Genomic DNA, 19,107 nt, shown 5'->3' with positions numbered 1-19,107 from the left:
TGAGCTCTTCAGCTCAAGACTAGCACTCTACCACTTGAACCATCTAGTTTTTTCTGTGTACGTAGTACTGAGGAATCGAACCAGGGCTTCATGCATGCTAAGCAGGCACTCTACCACTGAGCCACCTTCCCAGCCCAAAGGTTGTTTTGCTCAGACACCAAGGATGTGGTGGTTAGCTAGTTATCCCAGGAGGTGACCGGACCCTCATGGGACTGGCTTGCTGGCCAGGCACGGCCCCACACACAGACCTGTGCCCGCCAAGCACATCCAAGAGCCCTCTGCACCCCAGTCTGCCTGAGCACAACTCCCCCCAGGGTCCAGGGCTGAGAGCCCTCTCTGCATACCCCAGCCCCGAGCTCTCCCGCCCGCCAGACAGTCGTGACTTGGGGAAGTGGGCCTACGCTTTCCCTCAGCTGCTCATTTGCCCTGAAAATCGTGGGATTTGGCATGGGTCATGGTGGCTCACACCCCAAATCTCAGCAGTTAGGGGAGACTGAGGCAGGAGCATCTGGGATTCCAGGTCTGTCTGAGCAAGAGAAGGCGTCACTCTGCCTACTCCACGGGGGAGAGGCCCACGTCACACAGTGCTCACAGCGGCGCTAGGGTCAGGGGTCACACGTGTCCCTGGGCTGAGCTGGTCTGGCATTCAGGGCCTTCACTTGAGCCACACCTCCACTTCTGGGCTTTTGCTGGCTGACTGGAGATAAGAATCTCAGACTTTCTGCCTGGGCTGGCTTTGAACCAGGATCCTCAGGTCTCAAGTCTTCTGAGCAGCTAGTATTAAAGGTGTGAGCCACTGGTGCCTGGCTTTCTTTTCTTTTTCCCCCTAAGCCTGGGGCATAAACTCAGGGCATAAGCACCACGTCCCCTCAAAGCTAGCACTCTACTACTTGAGCCGCAGCTCTTCTGGCTTTTTGGAGGTTAACTGGAGATAATCTCATGGACTTTCCTGCCCAAACTGGCTTCAAACTGCGATTCTCAGATCTTAGCCTTCTGGTTAGCCAGGGTTACCAGCACAGGCCCCTGGCGCCCGGCTCTTCTTTTGAAGCTCATGTCCTCAGTGCTGGTCAGGACTTGATCCTCCTGCCTGGCACTGAGTAACAACAGGCTACCAAGAGGCTTGGTTCCAAGGGAGTGCCGGCAGATCCTCAGCGCTTGGCAGTGGCCCCAGCCTCCTGCCTCTGGGAAGGAAGGCCGCGCTGCCCGGCTGGCTGGGGGGACACACCCTCCTGCCTGCTCCCTGGGGAGGGGGAGCGTTTCTCTCTCCATCTGGGAGACTCTCGGGACAGAGGGCCTGGCCTGACGGGTAGAGTAGGGGAAGGGAGCCAGCAAGCAGCTCGGCCCGGGGCCCGGCCGCGCAGGGCTGGGCTTCCCAGAGCCTCTGCTGGGGACACAGGGCTTGGCTCGGGCCAGGTCTCTCTGCCTTGGCCTTTCCGCTCGCGGCTGGCATTCTGCTCCCTACGGCACCTCCAGTTCCTGCCCTGGGGTGGCTCGTTGGAGATAAGCATCTCGAGAACTTTCCTTCCCGGGCTGGCCTCCTTCCAGCTCCGGGGCAGCCCGCAGGCCCCGGGCCGGCGCCGCCCCAGCGCAGGGGAGGGCGGTGCGGGTCCCGGGCTCCGAGCGGACGCGCGACGGGCGTCCTGGCCGGCTGACCGGGGAGCGGCCGCGCGCGGAGGCGGGCACCGAGGTCGGAGCCGAGCCCGGCTTCCGCCCGCCACTCCCGCCCCGCCTCTGCCGGGGGCGGCCCCGGGAGGGCCGAGGGCGGGGCCGGACGCTCAGCTGGTCCCGCTCGGAGCCCGCCGGGGCGCAGTGGGAGCCAGAGCGCAGAGGGAGCCGGAGCCGGAGCCGGAGCGCAGAGGAAGCCGGAGCCGGAGCCGGAGCGCAGAGGGAGCCGGAGCCGGAGCCGGAGCGCAGAGGGAGCCGGAGCGCAGAGGGAGCCGGAGCCGGAGCCGGGGCACAGAGGAAGCCGGAGCCGGAGCCGGAGCCGGAGCGCAGAGGGAACCGGAGCCGGGGCGCGGGCGCAGCCGGAGCCGGGGCGCGGGCGCAGCCGGAGCCGGGGCGCGGGCGCAGCCGTCCGGGCTCCGCAGCCCGCGATCGCCGCTCCGAGTCCGGCGGCCCCGGTGCCCTCGATCGGAACCGCGGCGGCCCGGGTCTCCGCGCCCAGGACGGAGAGCTCGGCGCCCACCATGCTGCTGAGGTGAGCGGGGACCGCGGGGCCCGACGGCAGCGGCCGCACCCGGCCCCCGCGTCCCGGTTCACCTGGACGTGCGGCGCGGAGAGCCCGGGGGCCGCCCGGCCGTGAACGCCAGGGGGCGGTGCGGGGCGCGGGCCCGCGGCGCAGGGGGGGGGGCGGTGCGGGGCGCGGACCCGCGGTGCAGGGGGGGCGGTGCGGGGCGCGGACCCGCGGCGCAGGGGGGGCGGTGCGGGGCGCGGACCCGCGGCGCAGGGGGGGCGGTGCGGGGCGCGGACCCGCGGCGCAGGGGGGGGCGGTGTGGGGCGCGGACCCGCGGCGCAGGGGGGCGGGCGAGTGGTGGAGGGGGTTGTGCCGAGGGCGCGCTTGGAGGCGGGACGTGCGGGGGGGGGCGCGCTTGGAGGCGGGACGTGCGGGGGGGGGGCGCTTGGAGGCGGGACGTGCGGGGGGGGGGGCGCGCTTGGAGGCGGGACGTGGGGGGGGCGCGCTTGGAGGCGGGACGTGCGGGGGGGCGCGCTTGGAGGCGGGACGTGCCGGGGGGGGGGGGCGCTTGGAGGCGGGACGTGCCGGGGGGGGGGGGGCGTGGTGGAGGGGGTTGTGCCGGAGGCGCTCTCGGCGGCTTGAGCCCGTGCCTGGGACGGGGGCGCGCGTGGTGGAGGGGGACGGGGGGGGGGCGGGGGGGGCGCGCGTGGTGGAGGGGGGCGGGGGGCGCGCGTGGTGGAGGGGGGCGGGGGGCGGGGGGGGCGCGCGTGGTGGAGGGGGGCGGGGGGCGCGCATGGTGGAGGGGGGCGGGGGACGCTCGTGATGGAGGTTGGGGGGGCGCGCGTGGTGGAGGGCGGGGGCCGCGCGTGGTGGAGGTTGGGGGGGCGTGCGTGGTGGAGGGCGGGGGGGCGCGCGTGGTGGAGGGGGGCAGGGGCCGCGCGTGGTGGAGGTTGGGGGGGGCGCGCGTGGTGGAGGGGGGCAGGTGGGCGCGCGTGGTGGAGGGGGGCAGGTGGGCGCGCGTGGTGGAGGTTGGGGGGCGCGCGTGGTGGAGGTTGGGGGTACTCTCGTGATGGAGGTTGGGGGGGGCGTGCGTGGTAGAGGGGGCGGGGGGCGCGCGTGGTGGAGGTTGGGGGGGGCGCGCGTCGTGGAGGGGGGCGGGGGACGCTCGTGATGGAGGTTGGTGGGGCGTGCGTGGTGGAGGGGGCGGGGGCACCTAGGGCAGGGGCTTGCTTGGTGTAGGGGGGCTGGGGAGGCTTGGGGGGAGGCGCGCCTGGCCTGGAAGGGGTGGGCCCCGGCTCTCCGCCGCAGCCCCCTCCCTCCACCGGACCAATTTCCTTGGCTCGTGGCCTCGTGTGTCCCTCAAGCCGGCTGGGTGAGGAGGTTCCCCCCTCCGGCCCCCCACGATCCCCCTCCGTGGGCTGCCTGGAGGACCTTGGCGGGAGGACAGCTTTGCAGGAACCCAGGTCCCCTCTGCGGCCCCCTTGGCGAACCCTGAGGTGGCTCCCCCAGTCCCCAGGAGGGGCAGGATGGCCTGCCGGGTCCCCCGGCCCGCAGGCCCTGGGCCAGTGCTGGCCGTCCCAACTGCATGGGGTTTGGGGCTCCCCGGGAGGGGTGGGGGGAGATCCCGGGACACAGGTGCACCTGGAGCTCCAGGCAGTGGCTGCGAGGTGAGGGACTTTGAGTAGAGGCCCTCGACCCTTTCTGGAGACTTCCACCTCTGGGTTTGGGGGTCTAGGGGGAGTACTGAGACGGGAGGGGATCACCCAGGGTGGCCTGGAAGGGAAGAGGCCAGGCCGAGGGGCACGGGGTGTAGAGACTTTGGACAAAGAATGACAGAGCCCCAGCTCAGGGGTGTCTGAAACACGGGGGTCCCACAACTTCCAGAGGCTCTGTTCATCCCCTTCCGGAGCCTGCCGGGTGCTGGCCAAGATCTCCCTGGCTCCAGGCTTTTCAGGCAGCTGGAGGCATCTCCCTCCCGCCCCAGCTCCGCCCCAGCCAGGCCAGGCTGGAGTCAGAGCCCAGGGCCGGAGGCTTGCCCAGCTCTTTCTCATCACCCTCTCCTCATTGTTTTCCTGGGGTTCTGGGGACTTGCTCTGGGGGGCAGGAAGGAATGGTCCCAGCTCAACGCCCCACCCCTCATTCTCTGCGGAGAAGGGGCCAGCCAGGAAAGCCAGCCCGCCATGGCTGCCTGCCGGGAGCACCGCCCGGGAGCACCAGGAGGCGGAGGACTCACCTGTGCCCCTCACCTGCTGCTGTCTGTTTGTTTTCTAGTCCCGGTCTGTTCTTACTGCTGCTCAGTGGCCTACAAGCTGGTGAGTTTGGGGTGCTTTATGCAGGGGGAGGCGTACCTAGCTCTGAGCTGAACTTCCAGACCGCTTCGTGGCTGCTCCCGGAGAGCCGCAGACGCAGCCCTTCGGGGGCCTTGCCGCAGCCCTTCGCACTTTCCTGGGGCCTGCTTCTGGCCCGTGTGCTGGGTTGGTTAATTCCAGGCGTGGGGTCTTCTGGCCCCAGCCAGTGCCACTGAGCTCTGAAAGACACTGGTTTGGGGAAGAGTCAGGAGCATCACAGCAGAGCCAGAGGCCTGGCCCAGAGGGGGAGGCATTAAATGGCTATAAAAATGTTCCTATTGGCCGGGTGCCAGTGGCTCACACCTGTAATCCTAGCTGCTTGCGAGGCTGAGATCTGAGGATTGCGGTTTGAAGTGAGCTGGGGCTGGGAAGTCCCCGTGAGACTCATCTGCAATTGACCTCCAGAAAAGCAGAAGTGGAGCTGTGGTTCAAAGTGGTTTGGGTGCTAGCTTTGCGCAAAAGAGCTCAGGGACAGCGCCCAAACCCTGAGTTCAAGCCCCACCACCGACAAAAACAACAACGAAGAAACTGAAAGCTAATATTTAACAACAACAACAAAGACAAATAAAATCTGTGTCTTGTGCCATGCCCGTGCCCCCTCCCGGCGTGGCCATCTCTGCTCCTGTGTAACCACGGAGGGCGAGGCCTTGGACGCAGGAGCCTCTGTTGGCCACGGGGGCTGAGGCCCCAGGCTGCAGCCCGTGGCCTGCCACTAAACGAGCGGCGTCCCCGCCCCTCCCCCTCCCGGTGTATCTTACAACTTCAGGGCTGTCTTCCCCTTTTCTGTTGAATGGGTCGGGATTGGAGTTGAGTCCTGTCACAGCAGAAGCCGATGGCGTCACCGGCCGGGCTGCCTGGGAACCTGAGTGGCTTCCTTCCCATTGCAGTTGCTCCGGAGAGAGACGTCCAGGCGATGGTGGGGAGCGACGTGAGGCTCGGCTGCGTCTACCCCGGGGGAAGCAGCTTTGACTTAAACGATTTGTTTGTCTACTGGCAAATCAGTGGCTCCAACACCGTGGTGGCTTACTTCCTCTCCGGGAACAGCTCCGTGGACCACGTGGACAGCCGCTACCGCAGCCGGGCCCACGTTTCCGGGGACAGCATGAGGCAGGGTGACTTCTCTCTGCTGCTGCAGGACGTCACCCCCGACGACGCCCAGACGTTCCGCTGCCTGGTGTTCAGGAAGTCCCTGAAGCTGGGAAAGGTTCTGGAAGTGGAGATCAGGCTGCACGTGGCCGGTGAGGCCCTCAGCTTGATGAGAGCAAGTTCTGGGAGCCTCGCACCCTGGCCCGCCGCCCGCTCTCTCCTGTGCAGAGGACCCTGTCTCATGAATTGCTGCTTCCCTGTGAGGCTGCAGGGGAGAAAGCGTGCTCAGCTTGTGGAAAGTTACATAACCAGAGACCCCCGTACCACAGAGCCCCGACCTGCTCCCTGGCTTGGAGCACTCCAGCACCAAGTGGATTTTAAACAATGAATTTTAAAATCCAGGCATGGTGGCTCACGCCTGTAATCCTAGCTACTCAGGAGGCTGAGATCTGAGGGCAGAAGTTTGAAGCCAGTCTGGGCAGGAAAGTCCATGAGACTCTTGCTTCCAATTAACCATCAAAAAGCCACACGCAGAGGTGTGATTTAAGTGGTGGAGAGTGTGGAGGAGCGTGCCAGCCTTGAGCATAAAGCTGAAGGATAGCACACAGGCCCTTGGGCCAAGCTCCAGTAGCTGCACACACGCGCACACACACACACACACACACACACACACACACACACACGGTCCTGGGAGCTACCAAGTGAGACAGAATTTAGAGGAAAGCAAGCACCAGTGCTGCCACCTGCCCGTGAGCAGGTCCAGATGTGGGGCTCAGAAGCCGCCTTGGCACGGTCGCTGTCCCAGGGATGGCGGCTCCCTGCTGGGAAGCAGAGAACCATCCTGGCCGCTCTGACCCTCTCCCCTCCTCTCCCCTGCAGCAAACTACAGCATGCCGGTGGTGAGCAGCCCCGGCGGCGGCCCTGGGGCCTGGGAGCTCACCTTCACGTGCACGTCCACCAACGGCTACCCGAGGCCCAAAGTGTACTGGATCAACAAGACGGACAACAGCCTGCTGCCCGAGGCCCTGCAGAACCACACGGTCTCCGTGAACGCCTGGGGCTTGTACGACGTGGTCAGCGTGCTCACGCTCCCGCACACCCCGGGCGTGGACGTCGGCTGCTGCATTGAAAACGAGCTGCTGAGCCAGAACCTCACGGGCAGCAGCCAGGCACGTGAGTTTGGGGCTGGGTCTGGGGGGCGGCGGGGGGGGGGGGGGCAGGCACCGAGTCCAGCGCATGTCTGCAGGCATGGAGGAGGAGAGGAGGCAGGTGTCAGGCCCCGTGGCGGCAGGAGAGCCCCGATGCTGAGACACGCACGGCACCGGTTGGCATGGTGGCCGTCGGGTCTGCTCTGCTGAGCCGTTTTGCCGAGGAGGCTGAGGCTTTGGGGGCCACGGAAGCGGCGCTGCAGGTCGGGAGGGAGCCCCCTGTGCTCTGCCAGGACCGAGGCCCGCGGAGGATCCGGCCCCCTCTCCCAGGGGCCGCAGGACTTCCCTGTCTGTCTCCAGCAGCGTAAGATGAGGGGCCGCAGGTCCGGGCAGCAGACGCTCACACGGAGGGCTGTGGAGAGGCTCTCGCGGGGGGCACCGGATCCACGTGCAGCAGTGTGGAACAGAAACACAGGCGTGTTCAGGAAGCGCTGAGAATCCATTGTCCCAGGCCGGAGCCCCGCACCCTTTCACAGGGGGCCTCTGGAGCCTCTGAAAGCCGCTGCGGCTCCTCCCGCCAGCTTTCTTCCTGGAGCGTGGAGCGCTGGACTCTCCCAGCACTCATCTTAACGTGCTGCACGCCAGGCCCAGGCATCCTGTGAAGACCCAACACCAAGACACACCGGTCAGAACGCCCCGGACGACTCCGAGAGCTCACAGCTGCCCCTGCCAAGGCCGTGCTGCTCTGCGTCTTGGTGGCACGCCCCTGCCGGCTGGGCTGCCCCCCCTTCCCCCCGGAGAGCAGGACCCCTGGGAGGGCCTGAGGCGCTTGTGCGTTGGCCAGGGCGGAAGGATACCACCAATGTAGAAAAGGCCGGAGCTCTTCAAGAACTAAACTGGATGCTGGTGGCTCACACCTGTAATCCTAGCTACTCAGGAGGCCGAGATCTGAACATCACAGCTTAAAGCCAGCCAGGGCATTTCTATGAGACTTTTATCTCCAGTTAACCACCAAAAAGCCAGAACTGTAGTCGTATGGATCAAGTCATAAAGAGTTAACCTTGAGCACAAACACCCAGGTACAGGGCCCAGGCCCTTATTTCAAGCCCCAGGCCTGGCACACATAGGTACGCGTGTGTGTGTGCGCGCACACACACACACACACACACACACACACACAGAGCTAAGCAGTCACAGGACGGCCCAGTGATTCATCTCCTACAGATGCACCCAAACCAGGAGCTCACGCGATTCCTGTGAATGTGCACGCCCAGCAGTTAGCAGCAGCCCCAACAGCAAAACCTCCCACTTGCCCCCCCTTGGAGGACACACGTCACTGGAGAAGGACACACACCGCGTTGGCTGGGCAGTACCAGAGTGTCGGTGACGGCTGCTGAGCGGCCAAAGCCAGTCAGCAGAGACGTTACGGAAGTGTCCAGAATAGGCAGGCCACAGGGGCAGAGCCTGTGAGCGGGGATCAGGGCTGGACATGGCTGCCCCCCCACCAGCATCCTCCATAAACTCAATGTTGTTGTGTTGTTCACAACGGGCGAGGTTATGTGCTGCAAACTCTACCTCCCTTGGAAGACCAGGAAGGGCCTGCATCCCCACCACACCCCGGTCTCCGGCCTCGGATGAGGATTACAGGGACTGCAGGTCTCATGTGTCACGGCTCACAGGTCCACCCGTGGGAGCCTCACCTGAGAAATCCTCTCCGCACCCACCTGGTGTTTTACATGACAGCAATGTCAGCACAGCTCTTGGGGGCAGGGCCTTCCCTGTGAGGCCCTCCTGCAAAAAGAAGTGCAGAGGGAGCCCCGCCCAGGCCCCGCCCCCAGGCCCAGGCCCCGCCCCCAGGCCCAGGCCCCTCCCCCAGACCTCTCCCCCAGACCCAGGCCCCTCCCCCAGTCGCCAGACCCGGTCATTTTTCTCTCTTAACAGTAGCAGCTTCCCGTGGAGCAGGAGAGCTGTTCACCGAGAGCCCCACTGGCCCAGCCGGACGCCGCAGGCTGGAGGTGTCAGCCATAGCCATTGCCCTCCCTGTCCTGGTGGTGGCAGCGGCGGTGACCTCGTGCCTGGGCCTGGGCCGCTGCCGACGACGCTGCCCACGCCATCCAGGTGCGCGCAAGGCCCGGCTGTTAATGTTGCTGTTTCTGGTGTTGATGTGAGCTTTTTGTTTTTTGTCAGTGGTGGGGTTTGAACTCAGGGCCTAGGCCCCAGCCCCGAGGCTGTTCGTGCTCAAGGTTAGCTAGCACACTACCACTTGAACCACAGCGCCACTTCCCGTTTTCTGGTAGTTCATTGGAGATGAGTCTCACGGGCTTTCCTGCCCAGGCTGGCTTTGAACCGTGATCCTCAGATCCCAGCCTCCTGTGCAGCTAGGATGACAGGGGTGAGCCATCAACGCCCAGCTAGCACTTTGCTTTTTAAGGCCTTCCTAACTCTTGCAGATGTTCATTTGAGGTTTAGTTTTCAAAGCTGGAGGGCTGGAAGGCGGTTGGGTGGTAAAGCACTTGTCTGGCGCGTGCAGCGTCCTGGGTTTGATGCCCAGGACCAAGATAGAAAAAGATGAAAAAACTCTTTGAGCCCCAGGAGCCAGCCAGACTCCCGGGCGTGGATCTGCACAGGGGGCGCCTCCTGGGCGCCGCCCCTGTGCTGGTGATGCGGGCCGCCCCGGAGAGCTCCACCGCCCGCAGTGGCTGCCCCTCGGCCCCTGGCCACAGGACCCTCCCTCAGCAGGGCCGCAGGAGTCCCTGTGGGTGGGGCTTCGCTCTGGAGGGGAGGCTCCCGGTGGCGCCCTGACCTCCTGCCCCCCCCATGTCACCACACCGTTCTTTGTCCACAGGTGACCAGACTGTGACCCCGGAGCAGGAGCAAGAGCTCCCAGGTGAGTGTACCTCACAGAGAAAGCAGGCTGTGGGTGTGAGCCGCAGGCCCGTCCCTGCCCTCAGGTTTTGGTGACTTGCCTTAAATGGCTGGCGATGGGGTGGGTGGCTTAGGTGGAGAGCGGCAGCCCTGAGCACGTGCCTAGCACTGTGCTGGAAGCGTCTGCCTTGCGTGCAGCCTGGCCCTCCCACCCTCTGGGGCGTCTAGGGCAAGTGCAGACACCAGGCGTGGCTTCCTGCCCCAGCTAGGCCCTGGCCCTGGGCGCGGGCGCGGGCGCGTCTCCGGCACCGGCTTTGGAAAAGAACATCCACACACAGGTGTCAAGGTGCCGGTGGCCCACCAGGAGGGGCCTCGGGGTGTGGGGGGAGGGGCCTTGGGTGCAGGGGCAGGGCCTCGGGGTGCAGGAGGGGCCTCGGGGTGCAGGGGGAGGGGCCTCAGGGTGCAGGGGACCCTTGGAGAGCAGAGAGGAGGGGCCTCGGGGTGCAGGGGGAGGGGCCTCCGGGTGCAGGGGCAGGGCCTCGGGGTGCAGGGGGAGGGGCCTCGGGTGCAGGGGAGGGGCCTCGGGTGTGGGGGAAGGGCCTCGGGGGGCAGGGGGAGGGGCCTCGAGTGCAGGGGGAGGGGCCTTGGGGTACAGAGGGCCCTTGGGGTGCAGGGGCAGGGCCTCGGGGTGCAGGGGGAAGGGCCTCGGGGTCCAGGGGGGCTTTGGGGTGCAGGGGGAGGGGCCTTGGGGTGCAGGGGCAGGGGCCTTGTTCCTGTGGGCAGTGACTGCCCTTCCTGAGCCCTGCTGTTTCATCCTGGGAAGGGGAGAATGAGGTGTGGGGTGCTGTGAGCCCTTAGGGCACACTCCCAGTGACTCTCAGGACATGCCAGTTTCAGGTCACTTTGGAACACAATTTGCCAAAAGCTAGAGCTAACTGCTGGGTTTTCTTACTGTGAAGGGGAGAGGCCAGAGTGGGCTGGGACATGGCCCAGGGGTAGAGCACTGGCTAGCAGACACAAGTCCCTGGGTTCAAACCCCAGAGCATAACAAATGAGACATGAGGGAGATGCCAGTCCTTCACATCCCCTTCACCCTTCCTCCCAAGACCAGGCTGCCCAGAGCCTCTGCCCAGGACACCGACCAGGCTCCGGAAGGCCACCTGCGGGCCGGTGGACGCAGCTCAAGGGCGGACTCAGCCAGGGCTGGTGGCAGAGGGGGTGACAGGCCATCTGCGCGTGTGCTGCTGGCCCGCACCTCAGCCCTGAGGCGGCCCCTCCCAGCAGGGCCCTCGGAGGCCCCCCCCCCCTGTGATTCAGACCAGCTGACCCAGACGTGCGGGGAGCGCGGCCTGCAGGGTACACGTGCTTGCTGAGACTGACCACCACGGCACTTGGCTCGGAAAAGAAGAATGCGCGGCGGCTCAGGAGGCGACCAGGAGGCCTGAGATCTGAGGATCACAGTCTTGATTTTTCCTGGCAGGAAAACCCATGAGATTCATATCCAATGAACCAGCAAACAACTGCAAGTAGAGCCGGAGCTCGCGTGATTGATAGATGCCAGCCTCGAGTGTAAAGCTCAGGGAGGGTGTCCGGCCCTGAGCTCAAGCCCCAGTACTGGCACACACGTGGGTGTGCTCACACAGGTGTGTGTGCATACACATGGATGTAGCACTTGGCAGGAGGTTTGGAGAGCTGCTGCGGGCCGGCATGCTGTGCCGCTCTCCACGCGGGCCCCTGATGAGAGGTGGGAAGTGCGTGGTCAGGCTTTGTCCGGGAATCGCACTGCCGGCGGCTGAGGGTGAGGCCGGCGTGGGTCCGGGTGGACCGGGCCCGGTGGAGGGCGAGGGTGGCCAGCGCCGCCGTTTCCCCGGAAAGCATTAGGTCGTGTCATGTTCTGTCTAGAGTTGCACTTCAGCTAAGAAGCACAAGGAGCTGCGGGCGAGGAAAAGCTGGGGGGAGGGGAAGCGCCGTGCACGGCCCAGGGGAGGGGCTGCCCCCCCCTGCCATCCCCGGCTCCGGACACGCCACCCACACACTGTGGTCTCAAGTCTCACTAGAGAGGCCTCGGAGCCTCGGGCGAGCCTGACAGTGGAAGGTAGGGGGGGTAACGGCCCCAGCCTCTTTTGCCAGAAGCAGGAAGCCATGTCTTTGTCAGCAGATACAGGATACAGGCCACAGCTGTAACCAGCTGTCCCAGGGCACCAGGCCTCCCTCCCCCCTCGGGGCGTCCTGCCTGTCCACACTGGGACTGCCTGTCACCTCCCCGCAGGGCCCTCTGACAGCCCCCACCCAGGGGCCCCTGGGTCAGGAACTAGGAGAGCTGGCCTTGCCCTTTGGTGTGGGAGACTCGCCAGGGCCTTTGGCCCTTCAGCCTGTTGCTCTCCACGCCAGGCTGTGGAGCGGCTTCAAGAGCCCTGATCCAGGTGTGACCGCGCAGTGGCTTCTGTCAGTGCGGCGAGACTTCAGCTGCCAGTCCAGCTGCATGTGTCTGTGCAGAGCCGGAAGTGGGGGCCCTGCCCCCCAGCTGCGCTGGTCCCCCCAGGGCCCATGGGGCCTGCAGATGACAGCGCGTCACACGGTGGCATGGGCCTGCACAGCACGGAGCTGCCCTGTAGTCCAGGACGAGAGTCCTGGCCGTGAGTGTCTCCAGCTGCTCCAGTCTGCGCGGCATGGCTGTGCCCAGAGCGGCCTCCTGTCCACTGGGCATGGGGAGGGCGGCCGGGGCCTGGGGACGGCCAGCCAGGCCTGGACGCTCCAGAGACGGCTGTCGCTCTGTCCTGGCAGGGGCTGCGCTGCCCCCCCCTCCCCCTACCTTCCAGAAATGTCAGAGGACATTTCTGCAGGGACTCATCCCACACACACAAAAAGAAAAAAGCTTTACTTAAACCATCTAAAATAATTTGAAGTCATGTTTGTATCACATAGATATAGGGATATAATGTTTTATCTAAGACATCTTATATTCTTATGTTTATATACACATACTCCAGACTCTTAAAGGTTGAGATTGTATACATGCTCTTTGGAAACCTAGCCTTTATCCTGATTATTTTTTACGTTATAATGATCATTCTGTGGCTCTTTATAAGTTTTCAATATTCTGTCATGTATTTGAATTTTGGTATTTTTGTCGAGGGCATTAAAAACTGCTTAACAGAAAAGAATTTTTGTTTTTTTGGGTCCGGTTGTGGGGCCTGAACTCTGGGCCTGGGCGCTGTCCCTCAGCTCTTCAGCTCAAGGCTAGCGCTCTACCACTTGAGCCACAGCGCCACTTCCGGCTTTTTTCTTTTTGCTTATGTGGTGCTGAGGAATCGAACCCAGGGCCTCAGGCATGCAAGGCAAGCGCTCTACCACTGAGCCACCTTCCCAGCCCTGAGAAAAGAATTTTAAAAGGAAGAACTGCTTCCTCACTGAGAAGAGTGTCCACATGCCAATCTCCACGCCCTCTGTCACCCCCACCTCGGTCCCCCCCACGCCCACCTCTGTCCTCCCCGCCTCCTCTCTTCAGTCTTTTGGGACTGGATAGTGCTGTGTAACCCAGGCTGGCCTTGACCTCCAGCCTCTCCTGCCTCAGCCTCCCGAGGGTGGGAACTTCAGGTGTGCACCACCGTGCCCAGTGCCTCGCTCACAATCTTGGCTTACTCGTCCCCTTGGGGCCTGGAGGAAATGAACGGAGCAGGTGAGGAAGGAAGAGGGGTGGCCCTGCAGGTGAAAATGTGACTGCAGGCCGGAGCCGCGCAGCCTCGGAAGGGCCTGTCCTTGAACACAGCCTCCTGCGGCCTCCATTGTACAGAGGTCTGAATCAACCCGCGTGAGAGCGCGCAGGGGCTGATCACTGATGGGGGGCGTGGGCTCCAGCCAGCAGCTCTGAGAAGATCGGTGACAAAACCCCACCTTTTAGGGGAAAAAGCAACAGACATTCAGTTAAAATTACCTCCCGGACTTCCTGTCTGCTGCGGAAAGAGGAAGTGGGTACAGTGGAGCCATGCGAGACCTCGAGACCTTGCTGAGGGTCCCGAAGCCAGGGCACCAGGACCCCGGGAGGGAGGGGACGAGGGGGGAGGGGAGGACCCGCCCCCGTCAGCCATCCCAGGGCCCTGGGAGAGGGTGTCGTGTTGGGTCGCCAGCTCCCCCAGCCAGCAATGTTCCTGCAGGTGGAGGGGGCAGCAGCAGCGCCTGGCCAGTCCTCCATCCCCTCCCTTGCCCAGCTGCGACAGTCTCATTCCAGGCCCGGGCTGGAGCGCACAGAGCAGGCCCCACTGCTGCCTGCTGGGGTCGACGCCGGCCCTGCAGGGTGACTCCAGACAGCGCCCCTGGGGTCACGAGGGCAGGGAAAGGGCGAGGAGCCCTGCTACTCCCCCGGGACAGGCACCCTGGGTGTTTAGGCTGCCAGCCACACCCCGGGGTCTCGGTGCCACACGGGCCGCCGGCCGCGCCCTGGGGTCGCGGTACCACCACTCCCCAGTCACATGGAGTCAGCGGGTGCTGGGTCACTTCCAGGCCAAGTTGTCAGGGCAGGGAAGGAGCTAAGGTTAAGGCTGACTGACTGATTGCACCTGTCCCAGGGCAGGAAGGCAGGGTCTGGACACTGTCCCTGAGCTTTTCATTCAAGGCCAGCATCTACTTGAGCCACAGCTCCACTTTAGGCTTTTTGGTAAGGGGAGATCAAAGCCTCATGGGCTTTCCTGCCCAGGCTGGCTTCAAACCAAGATCCTCCGATCTCAGCCTCCTGAGCAGGGAGGACTGCAAGTGAGGGCCATGGGGTCCAGTTAAGTTCAGGTTTAGACAGAGGTGATGGCCAACTAAAGGATCACAGTCCGGCTTTTCACACGTTTACAGCGAATTCAGAAAAGTGTGCAGCTGCAGAACAGCTGGGCCGCGCAGCCTCCGCTGACCCCAGATAACACGGAGGGACAGAGTCGCTCAACCAACCCGTTGAACCCCAGGCCTCAGAGCCTCTGTGGGTCCCGGAGCCGGCCCTGCCCTTCCCACCTGCCCCCTGTGCAGTCCGGAGATGCTTCCAGGAGGGCTCCCCAGGTGGGGGCGGCCCATCTGTCCCCCGGGGACTGAGTTTATATCATGGCAAAGAAATGCAACCAGGCAGACACCAGAAGTTCACTGTGAATCAAAGCAGAGGGCATGACACAGGCACAGATGTGACACCACGGTGTGCCCGGCACCCAACGCCAGCCCTGTCTGTCAGATGAAAAAGGGAGCCGGGAGCTGGGGGCCAGCAGCTCACACCTGTAGTCCTAGCTGCTGAGGAGACTTAGAAATGAGAACGGAGGTTCAGAGGCAGCCCAGGCAGTGCAGTCCAGGAGATTCTTATCTTGTTATCCTCCGGCGTGTAGGCTGTGGGTTTGCTGCCTAGGGTAAAGGTCCTGTCCTTCTGCAGCTGGGTCATTCTCACTGTGACTCTGCTCCCTTTGCATTCAGTTCAGGGATGTTCAGGCCTGTTTGTTAGCTGGGCGTGTCGGAGCAGTGGGTTCTGCCAGGGGCTCCCTTGGTGACAGGGGCGCTCGTGCCCGGAGGAAGCCCTGTTCTCAGCACCCCTTAAGACGATTTTGCTCGGTTCCCAGAGGCTCGCTGTGGGGTCTAGTGGATGAGCTTGGAGGACAGAGCTGCCTTTTGCCCTTTCTTTTTACTGAATGCCATACTTCCTACAAACACAGAGGCTTAAAGAAAGGAGACCACGTCTGTGGGTCCATCATCAAACTCTTCAACAAGGTTTCACGGCGGGTGTGCCCTCCCTTCGGCCGCCATGCAGGTGGGCGCCGTCGGGGGGATGGGAGTGGAGGGGGCTGGAGGGGGCGGCCTCTGCTGCACGAGTCTCTCCAGCGCCCCTCCGCCATTGCTCTGCTCTGCTGCTTGTGCACGCTCATGCCCATGCCCACTCACGTGTGTAAACCACCCCCCAATTAGGCAGGTGACACACGCCGTGGCACACAGCTGCCACTTCCCAGGAAGGCGGAGGCAGAGCCCAGCCAGGGGCGGAGGCAGAGCCCCAGTCGGGGGCGGGGTCAGAGCTCCGGCGGGGGCGGAGTCAGAGCTCCGGCAGGGGCGGGGTCAGAGCCCGGGGGCGGAGTCAGAGCTCCGGCGGGGGCGGAGTCAGAGCTCCAGCGGGGGCGGAATCAGAGCTCCGGCGAGGTCAGAGCTCCAGCAGGGGCGGGGTCAGAGCCCGGGGGCGGAGTCAGAGCCCCAGTCGAGGGCGGGGTCAGAGCTCCGGCAGGGGCGGGGGTCAGAGCCCGGGGGCGGAGTCAGAGCCCCAGTCGAGGGCGGGGTCAGAGCTCCGGCAGGGGCGGGGGTCAGAGCCCGGGGGCGGAGTCAGAGCTCCGGCGGGGCGGAGTCAGAGCTCCGGCGAGGCCAGAGCTCCGGCAGGGGCGGAGTCAGAGCTCCGGCGAGGGCGGAATCAGAGCTCCGGCAGGGGCAGGGGCAGAGACCCGCGGGGGCGGGGTCAGAGCCCGGGGGCGGAGTCAGAACTCCGGCGGGGGCGGAGTCAGAGCTCCGGCGGGGGCGGGGTCAGCTCCGGCGGGGACGGAGTCAGAGCTCCAGCGGGGGCGGGGTCAGAGCTCCGGCAGGGGCGGGGTCAGAGCCCGGGGGCGGAGTCAGAGCTCCGGCAGGGGCAGGGGCAGGGGCAGAGACCCGCGGGGGCGGGGTCAGAGCCCAGGGGCGGAGTCAGAACTCCGGCGGGGGCGGAGTCAGAACTCCGGCGGGGGCGGAGTCAGAGCTCCAGCGGGGGCGGAGTCAGCTCCGGCGAGGTCAGAGCTCCGCCGGGGGCGGAGTCAGAGCTCCGGCAGGGGCGGGGTCAGAGCTCCGCCGGGGGCGGAGTCAGAGCTCCGGAGGGGGCAGAGTCAGCTCTGGCGAGGTCAGAGCTCCGGCAGGGGCGGGGTCAGAGCCCGGGGGGCGGAGTCAGAGCTCCAGCGGGGGCGGGGTCAGCGCCCCGCGGGGGCCACTCTGGAGTCAGGCGCGGGCTCGAGTCAGGCGCGGGCTCGGGTCAGGCAGCGCTGCGGGGCCACGCCAGGCCTCTGTGGCCTCTCAGTGTCCCGGCCGTCCTGCCTGCCCGGAGAGGGCCCAAGTGCTGGCACGAGACCCCTGGTCCGTTGGAACGGCCGCCCGGGAGCATCGGTGACGCTCCGGCCTAGTAGCCGAGAGGGGTCCGTGTGGGACCCAGTGGGGGCCGAGCCCGGGTCTCCTTGGAGCAGCGCCGAGCCCGGGGCCACACAGCCTGGCAGAGCGCGGTCCCACCTTCCAGTTTTACCAAGCAGGGAGGAGCGGGTCAGACCAAGCTGGGGCTGGGGCTGGGGCCGGGGCTGGGGCCGGGGCTGGGGCCGGGGCCGGGGCCGGGGCCGGTGCCGGGGTCGGGGCCGGGGCCGGGGCAGGGGCAGGGGCAGGGGCAGGGGCAGGGGCAGGGCCCGGGGCCGGGGTCGGGGCCGGGGCCGGGGCAGGGGCCGGGGCCGGGGTCGGGGCCGGGGTCGGGGCCAGGGCCGGGGCAGGGGCTGGGCCTGCAGAGCACCCAGGCACCCGTGGGCGATGGCTGCATGCGTGAGAGAGTTCTGGGTGCTCCATCGCTCAGGGAAGCCACCCCAAGTCCGCAGAGGGGCTCACGGGGGTCTGAGAGGCCATCTCCCTGTGTGCACCGCTCCTGGCTGGCCTCCCGGTGTGCACCGACAGCTCCCGGCCTCCCGGTGTGCACCGCTCCGGGCCTCCGTGTCCTTTTGTGTGCCTGCATTCTAGGCTGCCTGCGGAGCCCCCATGCTGCCCGGCAGATCGCAGCACAGCCGGCAAGGGTGTCTTCCTGAGCCGTCCACCTCTGCACACCCCATCTATTTGCACAGTCACGGAGGGGTGACCAGAGCGTTCTTATTTTTACTTTAAAGACAGTTGAGGGCAAGGTGCTTGGCTCCCCGTGCCCCCCTCCCCGTGCCCCCCTCCCCGTGCCTCCCTCCCCGTGCCCCCCTCCCCGTGTCCTCCTCCCCGTGTCCTCCTCCCCGTGCCCCCCTCCCGGTGCCTCCCTCCCAGTGCCCTCCCCATGCCCCCCTCCCCGTGCCCCCCTCCCCGTGCCCCCCTCCCCATGCCCGGCTCGCTCTGGGGAAGCCCATGGTGTCCGGGAATACTCTAGAAGAGGCCTCAGCTCTGGACATGTAAATTCTGTGGCTTGGATAACAGTAGCTTCTTCAGTTAAGAAGTCATCAGTTGGTAAAACAAACAAAAAGTACCCTTTTTGGCGGTTTCTATTAACTCTGAGGGAGAGACTGCGCACCCCGGCCGCGCACGCTCTCATCCGACAGGGCGCCTTCACCCGGCCGCGCACGCGCTCATCCGACAGGGCGCCTTCACCCGGCCGCGCACGCGCTCATCCGACAGGGCGCCTTCACCCGGCCGCGCACGCGCTCATCCGACAGGGCGCCTTCACCCGGCCGCGCACGCGCTCATCCGACAGGGCGCCTTCACCCGGCCGCGCACGCGCTCATCCGACAGGGCGCCTTCACCCGGCCGCGCACGCGCTCATCCGACAGGGCGCCTTCACCCGGCCGCGCACGCGCTCATCCGACAGGGCGCAGTCACCCCCCACGCTGCTCTGTTCCCTCCTCCAGCGAGGGTGAGGAGGAGCCATTAGAGGACAGGCACCATTCTGGGCACTGGAGGTGGAGGTCAGGAGACGCGGGTGGGGTCGGGCCGCGAGGCTCTGCGGGTTGGGGGCACGCGGGGAAGCCTGGGCTCTCCGGAGGTTCGGGGAGGGGAGGCTTGCCCAGACCCATCCACCGCCCGCTCTTCCCCCACCGTTCTCTCGGGTCGTGGGAAGGGATTGGGAAAGCTTGGCTTTGCTCTCCCTGCCCCGACGCCAGCTGGAGAGCCGGGCCTGGGTGCAGGGCTGGTGGGAAAACCGGAATGTTCCTCCACAGTGCTGCGGTGGGTGGGGATTGCGAGGGAGGGGCGGAGCTTAGAGGAAGAAATGGGAGGAGGCTGCGAATGAGGGGCGGGCCTGCGAGTGAGGGGCGGGCCTGCCTGCGAGTGAGGGGCGGGCCTGCGAGTGAGGGGCGGGCCTGCGAGTGAGGGGCGGGGCCTGCGAGTGAGGGGCGGGCCTGCGAGTGAGGGGCGGGCCTGCGAGTGAGGGGCGGGCCTGCGAGTGAGGGGCGGGGCCTGCGAGTGAGGGGCGGGCCTGCGAGTGAGGGGCGGGGCCTGCGAGTGAGGGGCGGGCCTGCGAGTGAGGGGCAGGCCTGCGAGTGAGGGGCGGGGCCTGCTGAGGAAGGCCAGGGAAGGGCTGACTGGGTCAATCTCACCACGGCCAGAGGGTCAGGAGCCATCTGCAATTCTGCAGAGCAGGACGGGACACGTCCTGAGGCCCATGGGGTGCTCTGCACATTATAACATGCCCTAGTGGTTGGCTTGGCAGGATCCTCAGCCCGCTCCCCACCAGCATGACGAGGCCCTGCGGCTTTGCGGCCTCTCCCATCCCCTCCCTCCAGTGACAGGCCACATCCTGGAT

General features: G+C 65.6%; 1 protein-coding gene across 3 annotated transcripts; it reads left to right on the top strand.

Annotated features, from left to right (window-relative positions):
- Window positions 1–2,070: 2,070 nt before the first annotated feature.
- On the top strand, window positions 2,071–12,778 carry Icoslg (inducible T cell costimulator ligand). Of its 3 annotated transcripts, none has more exons than XM_042687376.1 (7): window positions 2,071–2,197; window positions 4,445–4,485; window positions 5,409–5,759; window positions 6,487–6,780; window positions 8,697–8,873; window positions 9,601–9,642; window positions 10,732–12,778. In XM_042687376.1, the coding sequence occupies exons 1-7, from the start codon at window positions 2,187–2,189 to the stop codon at window positions 10,884–10,886; spliced, it is 1,071 nt and encodes a 356-aa protein (XP_042543310.1). In that variant the 5' UTR covers window positions 2,071–2,186; the 3' UTR covers window positions 10,887–12,778. The 3 variants fall into 3 exon arrangements, with proteins under 3 accessions (XP_042543310.1, XP_042543311.1, XP_042543312.1); XM_042687377.1 differs by having other exon boundaries at window positions 10,727–12,778; XM_042687378.1 differs by having other exon boundaries at window positions 8,697–8,919; window positions 10,727–10,744.
- The last annotated feature ends 6,329 nt before the right edge of the window (window positions 12,779–19,107 follow it).

This window comes from Dipodomys spectabilis, unplaced genomic scaffold (assembly GCF_019054845.1).
Source record: "Dipodomys spectabilis isolate Male_0828 unplaced genomic scaffold, ASM1905484v1 ptg000107l, whole genome shotgun sequence".
In the NCBI taxonomy this organism is placed as follows: domain Eukaryota; kingdom Metazoa; phylum Chordata; class Mammalia; order Rodentia; family Heteromyidae; genus Dipodomys; species Dipodomys spectabilis.
This window is presented reverse-complemented; position numbering and strand designations above follow the sequence as displayed.

Coding starts and splice junctions, on each gene's coding strand:
- Icoslg (XM_042687376.1), top strand. Junction 4,486..5,408: donor GCTCAGTGGCCTACAAGCTG/GTGAGTTTGGGG, acceptor TTCCCATTGCAG/TTGCTCCGGAGAGAGACGTC. Junction 5,760..6,486: donor GATCAGGCTGCACGTGGCCG/GTGAGGCCCTCA, acceptor TCTCCCCTGCAG/CAAACTACAGCATGCCGGTG.